Source organism: Xyrauchen texanus, chromosome 31 (assembly GCF_025860055.1).
Source record: "Xyrauchen texanus isolate HMW12.3.18 chromosome 31, RBS_HiC_50CHRs, whole genome shotgun sequence".
In the NCBI taxonomy this organism is placed as follows: Eukaryota; Metazoa; Chordata; class Actinopteri; order Cypriniformes; family Catostomidae; genus Xyrauchen; species Xyrauchen texanus.
Genome location: NC_068306.1, coordinates 8,432,429 through 8,450,775, shown reverse-complemented (window position 1 = coordinate 8,450,775; position 18,347 = coordinate 8,432,429). Strand labels below are relative to the sequence as shown.

Below are 18,347 nucleotides of genomic sequence, written 5' to 3'. Positions count from 1 at the left end.
AGATTTTTGGAGGGAAATAATTCTCCCAAAATGTGTTGAAGGTTGCTCTTTCCAATCTTGTAAATGCATGAGACAAGATCTCCATGGATTCGGCAATGAAACACACGGATAGTAACTGTACTATGGACACACAGATAGATACAACAGACCACAAAAACAAACACCAAGCTGAGAGGAAATAGAATTGACTTCCCAGAATTTACTTATTCTCTTTGATCATTTTTAGCCACAGCGGAGGATGAAAGTGTTGGTGATTCACGTAAGTGTCTTGCCTTTGTTCTTTCGGTCTCTGAAGCTCATCTTCTCTCCTTCCCTCTTATGGAGACATACTGTATATGGAGACTTATATAGTGCCTTTTTTAACATTAGAGGTTACCAAAGCGCTTTACACTGTGTCCCATTCACCCATTCACACACATACTCATACACCAATGGCGGCAGAGCTGCTATGCAAGGTGCTAGCCTGCCATTGGGAGCAACTTGGGGTTCAGTGTCTTGCCCAAGGACACTTTGGCATGTGGAGTCATGTGGGCCAGGAATCGAACTGCCAACCCTGCAATTGGCAGCCGACCCGCTCTACCAACTGAGCCACAGCCGCCCCTATATATATCTATTTATTTTATTTTTTTACATAGTACAATGGTAAATGGTAATGCCATGTTTTTTGGGCATGTACCAAAGTAATACCAAACATTACTCGATGAGCAATAATACAACATTAATATGTGAATTTGTCAGGTGTGCATATATCAGCTTTTTACAAAGTCTTTGAACATGCCTCACTGTGATTTTCGAGCCGTAATTATCTGTTTTATAAATTGCCATTTTTTTTTTACACACACGTGTCAGGGGAACATTTCCATCTAGCCTGGTACACCTCTTATTTTTTTTTTAAGAGCACCGAATGACCCTGCACAGTATGCGTGTCCTTGTATTAGTGTGCGAGTATGATGATGTGCCCTATTAATGGTGTTATAATGGAGAGAACTCTTTGTTTTGGTCAGAATGAGTGATAGCTTTTGTGTTATGCATACTCGTGCATATGTAGATATCATACAGTTTTGCATTTGATGGTGACACTTTGTTCTAAGTGGTACTAACATAGTTTAATACCAGCGGTTTATTGAAATTGTAATTGATTTAACGTACACATTTCCAATTGCAAACCCACACTGATACAGAAACTTCCAGCACTTTAATCTTTTCAGTAACGCTGTGTTCCTTCCTCTTCTCCTTTCTTTATCTCTCCTTTCCTCAGGCGACTGGCCAAGTCCACCCTCCTCCTCATCCCTCTCTTTGGCACTCATTACATGGTGTTCAGCTTCCTCCCAGACTACTTCAACATGAGCCTGCGGCTTTACATTGAGCTCTGTCTGGGCTCCTTCCAGGTTATAAAACCCTCTAGCAACACAACATAACCTTAACCAAACCTTAAAGGGATAGTTCACCCCAAAAATGAAAATTCACCGAACGACTTTCTTTCTTCCAAACCAAAACACCCCCCCTCAGCGCACAAACCCGACACACGTGTGAATTAATTAAAGTAGACTTTAGACATACACCCCACGGTACAGTTGATGAGATCAAAACAACCTCCAGACCCCTCAGAGAAGACCTCGTCTTTGATCTGCTGAGAGAGGAGATGGACATTGGGGTTTTAGAGATATTACTTTGTTAGTCAAAGTGCTAATTGAGTTTCCTGAAGAGCCGGTGGCTAATTTTAAACATTAATTCCATGCAGGAGTTTGAGAAAACAAAACAGGAAGGCTGTAACCCTCTCACTCGGGTTTATTGAAGTCTGTTGAAATTTATGTCAATAAGTGCTGTCCAGCTTTTAGCACAAATGATTTTCTCTAAAGGCCAAAACTCATCTAAAATAGTCTTTTTGTGCTTTTGGTTTATGCATATTGCATATCTTGAACAGCTAAAACTTAATAAATGAGAAAAATGTGTTAATTCTGTGCCTATAATAAATCACACATAATATTATAAATGATGCATAATGTATCATACACAAATTTGTTTTATTCAATTAATGAAAATATCATAATTATTATACTGTTTATTTAATAAATGACATCATAATGTATTATTATTATTATTATTATTATTATCTTATTATTATTAATTAATAATATTTATAATTAATTATTAAATAATAATTAAATATCTAATAACTGCCTTAGCAAATATCAATACACCACAGCACATTATTTATAGTATTATTATTTATTTTAAAAAAAACATAACATTGTATAAAAAGATTATAATAATATTATAATGATTAAATAATTATTTTACATGCATGCATGTTGTTAGACCAGTTATGCTTAATGAGCAGACAAGTATAAGGTCATAAAAATGCCTTAAACGCTGGTCATTTATTGGGGTATGTTCATAAACGGTTTAAGCATGAACCAGTTTACGCAGGTATAGTTTTTCCCATTACCACGATTGTGCATTGGATGTAAACACATTTACCGTTATTTTGACCAGTTTATCTAATGTTCTCAAGTGTTGTGCACATGCATTATTTACGTTTAGACATTAAAAGCAGGGAATAATGATCCAATCATTTCAAATCTCATGTTAATTTGTGTTTCTTAATGATTTTTGGTAGTTATCTGTGAATTGGGGTACATGTAAACGTATTCAATGAACTGAAATCAGGTGTATATACAGAGTCACACCAGTAAAACATGTGAACTGTCAGATGGCATTAATGTGGCATTATCTGGATTCACTCTCTTATACACAAATTGCCGGTCAGATGTTCACATTGAATGACCAGAGTACTTCAACACTGAAGCATCATGCCTTTTAATCCAATGGACACTCCTTTAGGATCGGGATCTGGTGTTTGTTCAAAACACACAGATACATCCATGATTACACAAAAATAAGAGATTATGTAGTTTAAAGGAATATTCCGGGTTCAATAAAAGCTCAGCTCAGTCATCAGCGTTTGTGGCATAATGTTGATTACCACATAAATTTAGTTTTAACTGCCCCTCCTTTTCTTTAAAGAAAGCAAAAGTCTGGGATACAGTGAGACTTACAGTACAATGGAAGTGAATGTGTCTGTCAGTCAAAGTTCCAGGTGACATGTTCGATTGTGAATACACTGACTTCGTGTAAGTGTCAGACTGTAGCAAAAATTATTATTTAAACAACTTTACAGCTCAAATAACTCATGAGTTTTAACAGAAGAATTAAAGTGCTTTTATAAAATTATAAACTTCACATTTCTGGCTTTACACCCTCCAAAAATTAGCCACATTCACTTCTATTGTATGTGCCCCCCTGTACCCTTGATTTTTGCTTTTTTTTTTTTTAAAGAAAAGGAGGGAATTTTCTGTGGTAATCAATATTATGCCACAAATGCTGTTGATTAAGCTTAACTTGTACTGAACCGGAATATTCCTTTAATCCTGGAGAAATGGGGTAAAAAGGTTTGATTAAATTTTTTTTATCTCCCAATACACACTCAATACAGAAATGATAAAGAAAGAAAAGACAGATAGAATTGTAATATTAGGTGATTTTTAGATATTTGACCCTAAATACACAAAAATGTTGCTATTGTCACTAACTAGCTCCTCCTTATTGATTTTCTTTTAAGGGGCTCATTGTAGCGGTTCTCTACTGTTTTCTGAACCAGGAGGTGAGTAATTATCTATCTATCTATCTATCTATCTATCTATCTATCTATCTATCTATCTATCTATCTATCTATCTATCTATCTATCTATCTATCTATCTATCTATCTATCTATCTATCTATCTATCTATCTTTTTTGTATCTCTATCTATCTATCTATCTATCTATCTATCTATCTATCTATCTATCTATCTATCTATCTATCTATCTATCTATCTGTCTATCCGTCTATCCGTCTGTCTGTCTATATCTGTTGGTCGGTTGGTCTGTCTATTTGTCTGTCTGTCTGTCACTCTTTTCTATCTGTCTGTCTGTCTGTCTATATCTGTTGGTCGGTTGGTCTGTCTGTTTGTCTGTCTATCTGTCTGTCACTCTTTTCTGTCTGTCTGTCTGTCTGTCTGTCTATCTATCTATCTATCTATCTATCTATCTATCTATCTATCTATCTATCTATCTATCTATCTATCTATCTATCTATCTATCTATCTATCTATCTATAGGTTCAGAATGAAATGCGGTTACGATGGATGCGTTATCAAGAGGGGAGTTGCAATGTCGTCCCTGTTGGAGCCAAAGGAAGCCAGATGGACACTCCATTTTAGAGTCACTAAGATATACATACATACAGTAATGCATACATACAGCCTGACCTCAACATCTGCAGCAGTCCTTAATCTCCAGAAATGTTTAACATCTGTAGAAAGGAAGTCAAACTCAATTTGATATATGCAGATTGCATTACTCACTTGCAACAAAAGCAAACCCTTAGAGCAAGATCATTTCATTGGGTCCCTAATTATGAGACTTGTTTATTACTCTGTTAAACGAAGCACAATTGTACCATCGAAGGACAGTGCGGCAGGTTTGAGAATGCTTATACTGTATCCTTGTATGTTTGTTCATATTTATGTACAGTATTTACTTTTTATATGCAGGAATTTACAGAGTGATTTAAATATGAATTAATTTCTATGTGAGTTATATTTAAAGGGGTCATGATGAGGAATCAAATTTCCCTTGATCTTTTGAGATAAAGTATAAGGAGTGATTGTACTATAAATATATACTGTAAGTTTCAGAACTCAAAACATTCTCCTCACTGCAAAAAGAGTATTTGTTGAAACCAATCTGCCTAAAGGACACATTCTCTACTTCCTCCACATTGTGATGTCACACTGAAGTAGACATTTGCATATGACCGCCTCCACAACAACTCATTAACACCTACTTTACCTTTTCACTTCCGTAACCACGCGCAGTAGCGGTGAGCAGTCAGATGGCAAGATGAGAGCGCAGGTCAGTCAACAGCAGAGAGCCAATCAGAAAAGTGGCCATTCACTGTCAAGTCTTAAAGGAGAAGCAGCACCAAAACCAAACGTTTCTGACAGAGGGTCAGAATGAGGCTGGAAAATGATCACGAGTCATTGACGTTTGTGCAAAATCTTTACTAATAAAGTGAACCTCAAGGAACATATTCAAATACTAAAAAAGGCATGTCATGACCCCTTTAAATGTGAGCCTATGGGGTTTTTTTGTCCTGTGGGTTTATTCATTCTTAGTCACTCCAATATCAATAAACAGCTAAAAACTGAACGTTTTAGCTGCTTTACAAAAAGTGTTAAAAACATATTTTTCTTGTTTATTCTGTTTTACACATCCAACATATTGGACCAGCTCAAAGCATTCCAGTCAAACCAAAACAATGATGAATGACTCTGCTCTGTTCCTCCACACTTATGCCTTTGAAAAAGATGTGTAATATTTGAGTTTTTCCACATTTGCATCAGGCACTGGGCCAAAGACTGCAGTTCAGTTGCTTTGGATGTAGCATCTCTCCTTACCACTGTGCATTTATTCTCTGTTGCCTCTAAAAAGCATGTGAAATATTTGTAAATGAATATACTTAAAATATAATACTGGTAGACTCCTATAAGTCTGTTATTATTTATTTGTTTGTTGTCTGTCTATAAATGTTCTTTGAGTGGCCTTCAGTGTGTTTTTTGTTTCCATCAAATCCACAGAGCACAGAGATGGAAACATTTCCACATTTTGTGATGCTGTTGTATCTGTGTAATGGATTTTTGCCCTATTTTCCTTTAATAGTGCAATTATGTTTCTCATAATTGATGTATGTTTGTTTATATGTGCGTAAGGGTGTATACTTGTGCATACATGTACATAAGCAAGCTGGCACAGTGTGTACCTGTACATATTGCAGGCGTTTTGATTTAAATATGACATTATAATTGTTTTTATTAAAACAGAACAATGCATTTATCTTCTGCAGAAATCTCTAGTGTGAATGACAGCTAACTTTCTCTGTCAGTAATAAAACACTGCCCTCTGGTGCAGTGCATTGCAAATTATGACTAAAATGAATAACAAACAAACGAAAAACATCAGTTGTAAAAATGCATTCTTGCATCTTTAATTTGCTAAATTAAATTTTCACCAGTTTTCAGATCTATTTACATCTTATATGTCACCAATGGATTCAACTCAATTATAGCCCGGCAGCATTTGGGAAGTCTAATTCATTTGTGCGAATCGGTTCTTTCGAACGGGTCGTTTAATGAACCAATTCTTAACGAACCTCTCACGTTTATGTTTTTCTAAGGTTTCAGGGTTTTTGTTGTTAAACTTGTTGTTTATTGCTGTGTTTCCTATTGTGATGTATAGGTTTACATTGTTACAATATTATGCCTATTGATAACAAAAGTTATCAACTGTTACTGTTAACATGATAAAGTCGTTTCCGACGGCAGCCAATTAATTAGCCTACATTTTATTAATTAGCAGACTAACATCATTTCATTTTGGCAATGTTGTTCCCTCATTATAGTTTTATCTCTTGCAGTCGAGTGATTTTAGACGCTTTACGAATCGGTTCGAGCGAATCCTCAACATAAAACTTCATTCCCACTGTTAGCCAAGGCTATTAATTTTATTCGCTAATTGTTTTAATTCTCCAATACTGTTGTTCCCTCCTCACAAACGTCATCCCTATGTTGCTTATTAATTTCCAGACGTTTTGCGAATCGGTTTGAGTCGGTTCTTTTGAATCAAAATGATTCAAACGAAAAACATCAGTTGTAAAAATGCATTCTGCATCTTTAATTTGCTAAATTAAATTTTCACCAGTTTTCAGATCTATTTACATCTTATATGTCAGCAATGGATTCAACTCAATTATAGCCCGGTAGCATTTGGGAAATCTAATTCATTTGTGCGAATCGGTTCTTTCGAACGGATCGTTTAATGAACCGATTCTTAACGAACCTCTCACGTCTAAGGTTTCAGGTTTTTTTTTTTTTTTTTGTTAAACTTGTTGTTTATTGCTGTGTTTCCTATTGTGATGTATAGGTTTACATTGTTACAATATTATGCCTATTGATAACAAAAGTGATTTTAGACGCTTTATTGAATCAAAATGATTCAAAAGAACCGGCTCAAGAACAAATCGTTCATAGATCTCCAAACGCGAGGCGTGGCGTTTACAAACTCCCGTGTTATGATTGGCGTGCCAAAGCAAAAAAATAAATAAAACTTTCCTTTTTCCAGAATTCCGAAAAGTGTCTTGAGAAAACATGGCGGATTTATCCCAGTTCTTCTGAGAAACTTTACCGATTCATCACGTCAAACCGAGAAACTCCTCTAACATGTAACGCGAGCGCAGATTAAAGACAATTCTGAGAGTGGATGAGGTATGAGTTAGTTTGATTTCTTGGATCTTTTGCACGAGTTTGCATTTCTTGCCAAAGTCTTTCTCCACTGAAAGTGGAGTGCTCGGAACCTATTTATTATACGTATTTTGGATATTTTGGTCTTGTTCGTGTACTTATTTGTCTTGTCTTTTCTTAAGAGTTCTTTCATTCTTTATTATTGTCGCTTCTACGATTTCGTAAGAGCTCTCACCCGTCAAAATAAATCTCTTTAGTTCATGTAGGCTACAAGACACGTCAGTATATAATGACCATGAGATGAGCACGCGATGAGCGGATACAATTGCGACATTCTATCATCCATTAAATGTGTTCCATTGTGTGATTCCATTCCACCAATGATACATTGTATCGCTCATTGAAATATAAACGGGTGAACCTCACGAAGCCTGTAAAGGGACATAACTAGACCCCCATAATAATAATATTATTATTAATAATAATAATAATAATAATAAGTACATAAGACGTATTATAAGATTTATAAATGGAGACGTTGTTGTCATGACAATTAAACAGTCATTCCATATAGTATAAATTACATATGCCAATTGTGAAGTATTTAAACGATATATAACAGTATTAATTTTACATGTAGATAATTAATTATAGGGTAGTATTTCTGTGTAAAATGTAAAAATGTAGTGCAATAAATTATTAGATATAGTCAAGTCAAGTCAAGTGGTTTTTATTGTCGTTTCAACCATATACAGTTAGTACAGTACACAGCAAAACGAGACAACGTTCCTCCAGGACCATGATGCTACATAAAAACAACAAAGGACCAACATAGGACCACATGAGACTACACAACGAAATAAAATACCTGTATAAACTACCTATATATACCTATATAAAGTGCACGTGCAAACATGTGCAAAAAGTACAGGACAGTACAACAAATTACTGACAATGAACAGGACAATAGACAGTGCAGCGCCGACCAGTACTCAGTAGTGCAAAAAGATGACAGTTTCTAAAATGTAAACATAACATACTATGAGATAGTGTTCTATGCACATAGCAGTTATTGAGGTAGCAGACAGTTATAAAGTGACAGTAATTAAAGTGCAACTCAGGACACGTGTGTGTCAAACCAGTCTCTGAGTATTGAGGAGTCTGATGGCTTGGGGGAAGAAGCTGTTACACAGTCTGGCCGTGAGAGCCCGAATGCTTCGGTACCTCTTGCCAGACGGGAGGAGGGTAAAGAGTTTGTGTGAGTACTGCCTTTATGATAATAAAAAATAAAAATATGATTTTCATCACTGTATTCAGTAATGAGAATTTAATGATGATGATAATAATAATAAAAATTAAAACTTTTTATTGACTTTAAAGATAGATGTATTAGAAAATATACACAATATAAACTTAAGAATACAATTGATTGATTTTTGTTTTATTTATTTAAAAATACATGTGAAAAAAGTGTAATATCATTAAATTGGAATAAATAATCATTACTGATAATAGCGGTAGTTACAATCGAACTCAAAAGTAACGCATCCTGCTGCAAGACTAAAGCAATGAGAATTGGGGAGAAATTTGCTTAATTGTCATGCAAATAATGTCAAGAATCTTATAGTGCAAAATATCTTAAATAGCCTTATCTTTGATATAATTTCTATTTATTTGCCCCCTTTAATTTTGGGGTGAAGTATAAATTGTGCCTCTCTCATTGCAAGGAGTTCCTCAAAATTCCCTGCATGCTTTCAAAAGGCTCATGTGGGATTTCATCAGTACATCTGGCCAGTGTTTAACTGACAGAGAGTGGACACAGCAGCTCCTGTGTCTACTGACTGCTCTGTTTAGGACCTTTTTAATGAATCCAATCCATTTACAGTGCCTGTGTTTTATTCTGTTTTAATGACAGAACTTCTAATCAAGATTATCATTGTGCACAGTTTTGCTGTCAGGCCTCCAGAGTATTTGAAATAGTCACTCACTGTTGGAACTGTTAACAGGGCGTAAAGAAATGATACTGAAGTGCAATGGTTTCAGAACAACAGGACTGTGGCGGAATATTCCCAGTTTTCTTGTGTACTAAAATTAGACCGGAAAGGAGAATGCATACAGTAAAGGAGTGCATGCATTTATCACATGCTTTAGTAAACATATGGATGGTGGTTGCTAGACCAATGGGTTTAGGGCTTTTGGAAAGGAGCCACAAAACCACTTGCTGTTGGCATCACTGTAACATTCTTCAAAATCGCTTCTTTTGTGTTATGGAAGAAGGAAAGACATACGGATTTGGAACGTCATGAGGGTAAGTCATACTGTAAGTAAGTCTGTGTGCCACCATCCTTTCAAATGAATACTTGGTTCTTGGAAACATTCATCAATATCATTGACCGCAAAGTCTTTATTTTGTAGTACTATAACAGATTAGATGTTTTTATTAAAAGCCCATTGAGTTCTTTAAAGTTCATTGATTGGCGCAACAGACACTGGTCTGGATTACTTCAAACAGCCACTGCAACACAACGTTCACTTTCCATCCTGGAAAAAGTGTCTTTTGATGTTTGGATGGTTTATCACGGGGAAGTCAAGAGACTTCCTCATGCTCAACTCTCCACAGGAGTTGATACTTAAAGTCTTAGTTTGTAGGTTGGAAGTATAGCATGGTGTGATTAATCAGTCAATGACTGTTTTCGTATAGTGAGATCATTAGCTTCTTGCACCTCGTGTGTGTGTGTGTGTGTGTGTGTGTGTGTGTGTGTGTGAGAGGGTCATATTTCTCAAAGAGACTCTTTCATTATTGTCGCCCGTCTGTCAGATGCACAGTGGTTGAGAGTTGCGGTGAAAACTTGAACATCTTCGCTTAATCTTTATGTTTGTCCTTCGCTTTATAGGCATGTAATGAACTTTTATATATGGCCAAATCTCCTCCTTTGTTTTCATTTTAAATTCGGACCTTTTCTATGCGTTTAAATGGATATGATCATGAAAGACGAGGAGCAAGTGTTTCATATCCGATCCAGGTAGGAGAGAAGACCAGTCTTTCCATTTTGTACACAAAGGATAGCGTTCAAACTTATGTCTTCACAACTTTGTCTTTTTTCTAACCCGTATTTTTATTTTTTACCTAAATGATTAGTGGTTGTGGAGTGTTTTTAAACCAGTAGTAGAGTAGACACATTAAAACATTTTTTTTATTAAAAATATTCCATATTCCCTCTCAATTCATATGAGGTCATAAAAGGTGCATGCATAATAATTGTATAAGAATTAAGTAAAGGCTTCTTAAAATAGTTTTAGATGAAGCACAGCATGTCACACCACATATTACATGTCAAATAACCATAAACATGTCTTATCAATAGATTTCATCTTTCTTCAGTACACACGTCACTGAGGTGCACATGTTTTTCCATCAGATAAACTGGGTTTGGAAAGTAATACAGGGTCGTGGGTGGTGGCGAATGAATGAGGGCTCGGGTTGGTTGAGAGAGCTCCTGTGTAAATCTTTAATAGCGTGTTTAATCATTAAAATGGAGGGTCATGAGTTGTTGTCACTGTTTTGTCTCCTGTATTGCTGCCCTGCACCCTGAAATACTCTACCCCCTGAAACAGAACGAGGGCTGAAGAGGCAAAATGTATTTATTTATTTACTTCAGGACTTTTAAAACCTTTTGACGTGGATAGTAGGGAATTATTGAGGATGGATCAGAAACAGTCCAGGCCAGAATCAGACCGGCATCACCCATGTAAGCACCACAGCTCAACGTGTCTACTGAAGTACAGCCAGTGTTGGGGAGTAATGGAATACATGTAATGGGATTACATATTTAAAATACAAGATATAAGTAACTGTTCCACTACAGTTACAATTTAAACAATACAAAGTGCATTTGAACAGCGGAAAATGAAACACTTTCTTATGATAAACCCTCCCAACCTTGAGTACAGCACATTCAATAACCATAGGCCACGGCTCTGACGATGGCCAAAAGTTACTGATTGTTTTGTGTGACAACATCTCTGTTATAGACACTATAGGGCTGGTTATTGATACAGATTCGATTGTGATTTTAAATCGATTAGATTTTGTTTATGATTCATTTGGGTATATTTCAGTTATATTGTCCATGTTGCTTAACAACTGACTGTGAAGGATAGAAAGGGGATTAAGAGACATTATTCAATAACAAATGGATTGGGTGGATCTCGTATTTGTACACACATTAAATGGAACGAGTCAAACCAAACTTTTATTCTCAACAAAATGATCGCTGTGCAGAAAGGTTTGGCCACTATACTATGCTATTCAATCACTTCCAAATGAAATCTGAATTGGCTAATCACAGACATATATAGTCTTAATATTTGCATATGCAAGCTTTTTAGTCACATTGTAGAGGGTAGTGAATACTATTTATCGATATTTTTTAACCCTCTGGGGAAGTTATAACATGCCTTGACATTTGTGCTTTTTTCAGTTGCTTAGCCATTAATGTGTTTTTAAAGTCTGAACACTGTATTCAGCACAAACTGGGCTACAATAATATGTGAGCAACATGTGTGTACATGTTTGTATTTTTGAGAAAATAACGTTTATGTGTGGTTTTTGAAAAAGCAAAACCTTTTAAGTCATTGAAATAAGGCCATATAACACATACATTTGTCCACAAGACCTTTGAGAACTGGATCTTGTAGCCTAGAGTTTTTGCTACAAAATGATGTGAAAACCATCCTGATCACTCATTCGTACAACAATATAGTAATTTAACTTTTGTAAGACACTTTTAGTGTTAGAAAGGTCATATGCGAGGACGCGTGAATGATCATGAATATGGATTATAATTCACACATGAGACAAAGTCCCCTCCCCTGGGCCTATCAATGAGGGATAGAGAATGAATGTGAGGAGATTTAATGATCAAAATCAAGTTATAAATTAAAAGAAGTAATCTGACTCTACATATTCTTTACATAAAGACTTAATTTTAGACCTACACTACCGTTTAAAAGAAGTCTCTTCTGCTCACCATGTCTGCATTTATTTGATCCAAAATACAGTAAAAACATTGTGTGAACTCATTTTACAATTTAAAAGAACAGTTTTCTATTTGAATATATTGTAAAATGCAATTTGTGATCAAAGCTGAATTTTCAGCATCATTTCTGCAGTCTTCAGTGTCACATGATCCTGCAGAAATCATTATAAGATGCTGATTTTCTAATATGGGCATATTTAAAGTGCATTTTATTCACTTAACCTGAACACATATTTGCAAGCACAAGCTTTGTTGATGATAATGAGGCAGCATAAACACTAGATAAAATATAATCTAAACATTCATATTATTTTAATATCATATTTATATCATACAGCATACAAATGAAATACCTGCTTTAGCCGAAACAACATTTAAATGTAACTAAAACTTGCTTATTAGTACATATTTCAATACTCTGAATCCTGGCTAGCAAGTCTGGAAACATTCCCACTATTAAAATATGTACATGTTTATATAAAATAGCAGGTCAGCTAATGAAAACTAAATGACTTACTCGTCCGAAATTGTATCCTCAGCTGGATCAAGTCAAACGTTCATTGGAGTCCCGCAACTCTTCGTCACTATCCAGGAGTTCTCACTTGTGTATCGTGCCGTCTTTCAAATGTGCAGATAAGTGAATGAACTATATGTTTCAAGGCACAGTCGGGGGCGTTCACCATTTGATTTGATCGTCCCCGCACATTAGCGTATGAATAGCGTGCTCTGCTGGTGGGTGTGATAACATTAGAGATAATTCACTGAGCCAGTAAAAACTGTACATCGCTTTGTTTCAAACAGATTGCATTGCAGGAGAATATTTGTTTAAAATTGTAATTGTTTTATTTAAAAGTAGAAATCTTAAGCTTTCTTTAGACATTTCATGTTTGTGTGATAAGTATTCACGGAGTTTCAGTTCATTTTTGTGACGTGTTTCAGAAATCTGCTAGTGAACACGGAGACTGCTGAAGCTCATCCTTTTTATTTTCTTTATTTTACAAAAGCACATGGTTTTGTTGTTATTGTGTGTACACAAATAAAAGTAGACCCTTTATAGTCTCTAATGATGTCTTACACTTATCTGTATGCCCCAAAATGTCGGAGAATTTTACGTTGTTTCAGCTGTAATGACAAAAAAATCTAGCAGGGCACGCCGGCTAAGCCTCATAATGCTCTTGTGTTTAGTAAAAACAGCTTACAAGCCATAGTGATGTCCGATTTCAGAACAAAATGTTCTTGTAATAAATGGGTCCAGATGGTTCACAAATTGGTCTGAATTATTCATTAGCAAATAAGTCTGAATCAAAATGATTTTTAAAAGTCTGTCAATTGTCTGCTTGGCATGGTCATGAAAAAGTCATGGACTTTCATTGGTTAAAAATGGAAAATGTATCATTATTTACTCACCCTCCTGTCATTTCAAACCTACATGTTTTTTTTCTTCAGTGGAACACCAAAGGAGAAGTTTTAGGGAAGGACTTTTAGTAAATACCATCTTTTATATTGATCTGTCCCTCATGCAAGGCTATCATATGGCTTTAGATTACTTATGGTCTATGACAGCCTGTGGTCCCTCTCTGCTTTCATTGAATGGGAAAGAGCATAGAAGTTTGAGTTACTATATGGAGGAAATTAGTCATTGGAGAAAACGCCTCAGGCATTTGGCTCGGGTCCCACCTTACTGAGGATAAAGACATGGAACACGTGAATGCCGTCAGACGTCTGCTTGGGACAGTTTGGGCAAAGCACAGGATTTAACTCTGTCTAATTGATTTCCCCAATGTGGCCTTGGTTATCTTGCTGTTTCTGTGGTTGGCGTTGACTCGTTCTCCATGACAACATTTCACTCTTCTTTACCAGAAGATTAATGGATTCTGGCATGCCCTTGGATTGTTTTATTCCTTAATGCAGCCCAGAAAACACCCTGTTCTTCCTTTCTTCTCTCTTTCTCTCTCTTGTTATTAATGGCAAGAGTGATTAAACCTTTGTGCCGCGATACAATGGTCCAATTTTGGTCTCAAGATATGGCTCGGTCCCTCCTTGAATGTAGTTCTATGGGATTAATCAGCTTGTTTTAGTGTCTGCCAGGTGAAAATAGGAGGTCTAATCACTAGAATAGTCTTCTCAACAAGCCGCAAAATATGAGGTATCATTCTTGTTCCCGAGTTATGCTTCAAAACTTAATTCTTAGCGATAGGGATTTGTTTACAACTCAAATCTTCAGTATGAGCAAAATAATACTTTACTGAGGTTGCCCAACCAACTGGAATTATGGGTTTAGGAGCTCTTATTGGGTTCAAAGCACATTAGAGTTACTCTGTTTCCCCCTTTATGCATGATAATCTGTTTTCTCACTCTTAATTGGAATTGACACTTGCCATCAGGTGTCCGTAGATGACACAGTCATGCCTCATCTGTTATAGCCAGGCTTACAGTTGACCCTCTGTTTATGTGTACAGAACCCAACGTTACCTTCCGCACAATGTCACCACAACATTTTGGATGCTAAAGCCCTGTTTAGATAAGCCGTGGAGGAAAGGAAAGTTCTCACAAAGGTTGAGGGTTGGAATAGGTCTTCCTGGAATTTGGTTTCTTTTGGAAGTGGTCAGTCTAGTCCATAATGTGTCGAGGGCTAAAGCCGTGGGTCTCACGCTGTACCCCATGGAAAATTAAACGACATATCCGCCATAGCGGAGGAGAGAAAGTCATAGAAAACATGGACATGTCTTTGTTTAGACGGTGCTTTGGATGTTCCAATAAGAAAATGGAGAAAAGGTAAGGTGTGTTTTGGGTTGTGAAGTTTTCCACTCACATTTGTCATATTGTGTTTGTCACGGTGTTGCTGTCTGGTCCCTTTAGTGTTCAGAGTATTTTTAGTGCATTACTTTGCAGTTGCTACAGTGTGCTTTGTGATTGCGATAGCATTGCTTGGTGGTTGCTTAAGTGCCTACCCACAATTATCTGCAATATTCTGGTCTGTACAGTAATGGATTTAGTCCAACATAGTCTCACGACAACTTGCAATATTTCATACAAGATGGCAAATAAATATAATTCCCATAGAGACCAACCAATCAACATTAATTTACAAATTCATACAGTACAGGCATCAAATTGTATCTATAGCCTCCTATACAACACTTTAGGGGGAATTCACTACGAATTAATTGCAGCCGGTAAAAGTGGCAGTTATTTGCATTTGGCACTGATTTAGCGCCCAATTCACTTAAGGTATTATGCAGATCAGGTAATGGTGCAAACTCACCCACAAAATTGCTGCTGAACACAATTTGCACACACAATTCTTGCGGGCTGATTCTGAGTGCTATTAGCGTAGGGTCCGCCAGACCACCGTTATCTGACACTCTTTGGCAGGACTGAACAGCATTACAGACTACTGTGATCCAGACACATGAATCATCTCTTGAATGAGCCAAAAGTGCGGTTGACTACACCGTGATTCTGGATGTGTGCCAGTTTATAGCGCTCTTCTTCTTCATTTGATCATTATTTGATATATTATAGCTTATACGATAATCTGAAAATGTACACTAACATCTCGTTTAAATACAATTTATTTTACCGTCTGGCAGCTTTCATCTGGAGGCAGTGGTACTGTAAGTTGCTCCAGGCAATTTTTGTGAAAGAAGTGCAGTGACAGTCTATAATGAGACTAATTTATTTAGAAAAGAGGCGTTTTTATGCGGAAAGGAATGGCATTGACTCAGACTGTGTCCATATTTATTTGGATAATTTTCGAATAGTTTTCAGTAGTTTTTCAAAATTTGCTCGTCCACACACATGCGAAAAAATAACCTGAAAGAGGTGTGGTCTGAAATACGACTGTCCTCGTGTTCCACCACCGTACATCATGAGTTTGACACCGTTTTACCTCCAGGCGTTTGGTAGTGTTGTTATTTGTGCTGTTTACGTTCCTCCCAGTGGGAATGCATCAAAAGCATCACCTGGCATTTCAGACTGTGTTCATCAACAATTACAGCATAAACCGGATGCCCCTGTTTTTTTTATCTTGGGTGATTTTAACCACTGCAAACTCGAATAGTCACTGCCTAGGTTCAAACAATATGTTAAATACACATTGTTTAGTAGAACCCTTGATAATAGCTACGGATTGTGGCCAGACGTAATACATACAAAAAAGTATTTAATTATGTACCCAAACAATGAACCTTATATAACTAAAGATCTAAAGGATTGCATTAATAGGAAAAAGGCAGCGTTTGGAAACAAACATTGGGATGGGCTAAAATTCATACAAAAAGAGCTTAATCAGCGATTTGAAGGAGGTTAGGAGACAACAAAAAGGATATTATTGAACATCATTTCACTACTATGTACAGTTGAAGTCATTAAAACTCATTTTTTAACCACTCCACAGATTTAATATTAGCAAACTATAGTATCTGCTTTGTGCATGATAAGAGTAATTTTTCCAACAATCGTTTACAGACAGATTGTTTCACTTTGAATTGATTATAACACCATTCCAGTGGGTCAGAAGTTTACATACACCAAGTTAACTGTGCCTTTAAGGAGCTTGGAAAATTCCAGACTAGGATGCCATGCCTTTAGACAATTAGCCAGTTAGCTTTTGATTGGAGGTGTACCTGTGGATGTATTTTAAGGCCTAACTTCAAACTCAGTGCCTCTTTGCTTGACATCATGGGAAAATCAAAAGAAATAAGCCATGATTTTAGAAATAAATTTTGGACCTCCACAAGTCTGGTTCATCAATGGGAGCAATTTCCAAAAGCCTGAAAGTACCACCTTTATCTGTATAATCAATAGTACACAAATATAAACACCAAAGGACCATGCAGCCATCATACCGCTCAGGAAGGAGACACATTTGGTCTCCTACAGATGAACATAGTTTGTTGCGAAAAGTGCAAATCAATCCCAGAACAACAGCAAAGGACCTTGTGAAGATGCTGGACTAAACAGATAGACAAGTATCTATATCCACAGTAAAACTAGTCCTATATCAACGTAACCTGTAAGGCTGCTCATCAAGGAAGAAATCACTACTCCAAAACAACCATAAAAAAGCCAGACTACAGTTTGCAAGTGCACATGGAGACAAAGATCTAACTTTTTGGAGAAATGTCCTCTGGCCTGATGAAAAAAAAGTAACTGTTTTGCCATAATGGTGAAAAAGGGTGAGGCTTGCAAGCTGAAGAGCACCATCCCAACCGTGAAGCATGGTGGTGGCAGCATCATGTTGTGGGGGTGCTTTGCAGCAGGAGGGACTGGTGCACTTCACAAAATAGATGGCATCATGAGGATGGAAATGTATGTGGGTATATTGAAGCAACATCTCAAGACATCATACAGAAAATTAAAGCTCTGTCACAAATGGGTCTTCCAATTGGACAATGACCCCAAGCATACCTCCAAAGTTGTGGCAAAATAGCTTAAGGACAACAAAGTCAAGGTATTGGAGTGGACATCACAAAGCCCTGACCTAAATCAGATTGAAAAGTGGACAGAACTGAAAAAGCATGTGCGAGTAAGGAGGCATACAAACTTGACTCAGTTACACCAGTTCTGTCTGGAGGAATGGGACAAAATTCCAGCAACTTATTGTGAGAAGCTTCTGGAAGGCTACCCAAAAACTTTGACCCAAGTTAAACAATTGAAATGTAATGCTACCAAATACTAACAAAGTGTATGTAAACTTCTGACCCACTGGGAATGTGATGAAAGAAATAAAAGCTGAAATAAATAATTCTCTCTACTATTATTCTGACATTTCACATTCTTAAAATAAAGTAGTGATCTTAACTGACCAATGACAGGGATAGTTTTCTATGATTAAATGTCAGGAACATATAATTTAAATGTATTTGTTTAAGGTGTATGTAAACTTCAGACTTCAACTGTACTCGAAAAAACAAACTGTGGGATTCAATGAAAGCGATTACCAACATGGAACAAGTAAAATGC

The 18,347-nt window shown here is 36.5% G+C and overlaps 2 protein-coding genes across 3 annotated transcripts in view; both read left to right on the top strand.

Annotated features, from left to right (window-relative positions):
- LOC127624832 (growth hormone-releasing hormone receptor-like) overlaps positions 1–5,833 on the top strand; it is a 31,172-nt gene extending 25,339 nt beyond the window's left edge. The window contains exons 11-13 of the mRNA XM_052099784.1: positions 1,259–1,388; positions 3,623–3,664; positions 4,162–5,833. Coding sequence (XP_051955744.1) covers positions 1,259–1,388; positions 3,623–3,664; positions 4,162–4,263 — 274 coding nt within the window. The 3' untranslated portion in view covers positions 4,264–5,833. The remainder of the gene's footprint in view (positions 1–1,258; positions 1,389–3,622; positions 3,665–4,161) is intronic.
- Positions 5,834–7,164: 1,331 nt separating this feature from the next.
- The window catches only part of LOC127624811 (G-protein-signaling modulator 2-like), a 29,445-nt gene continuing 18,262 nt past the window's right edge, over positions 7,165–18,347 (top strand). The window contains exon 1 of one of the 2 annotated variants that reach the window (XM_052099746.1): positions 7,165–7,365. In XM_052099746.1, the coding sequence (XP_051955706.1) occupies positions 7,361–7,365 (5 nt within the window). In that variant the 5' untranslated portion in view covers positions 7,165–7,360. Of the gene's footprint in view, positions 7,366–10,101; positions 10,365–18,347 lie in introns of those variants that run through there. The other variant, XM_052099745.1, reaches the window with a different exon arrangement.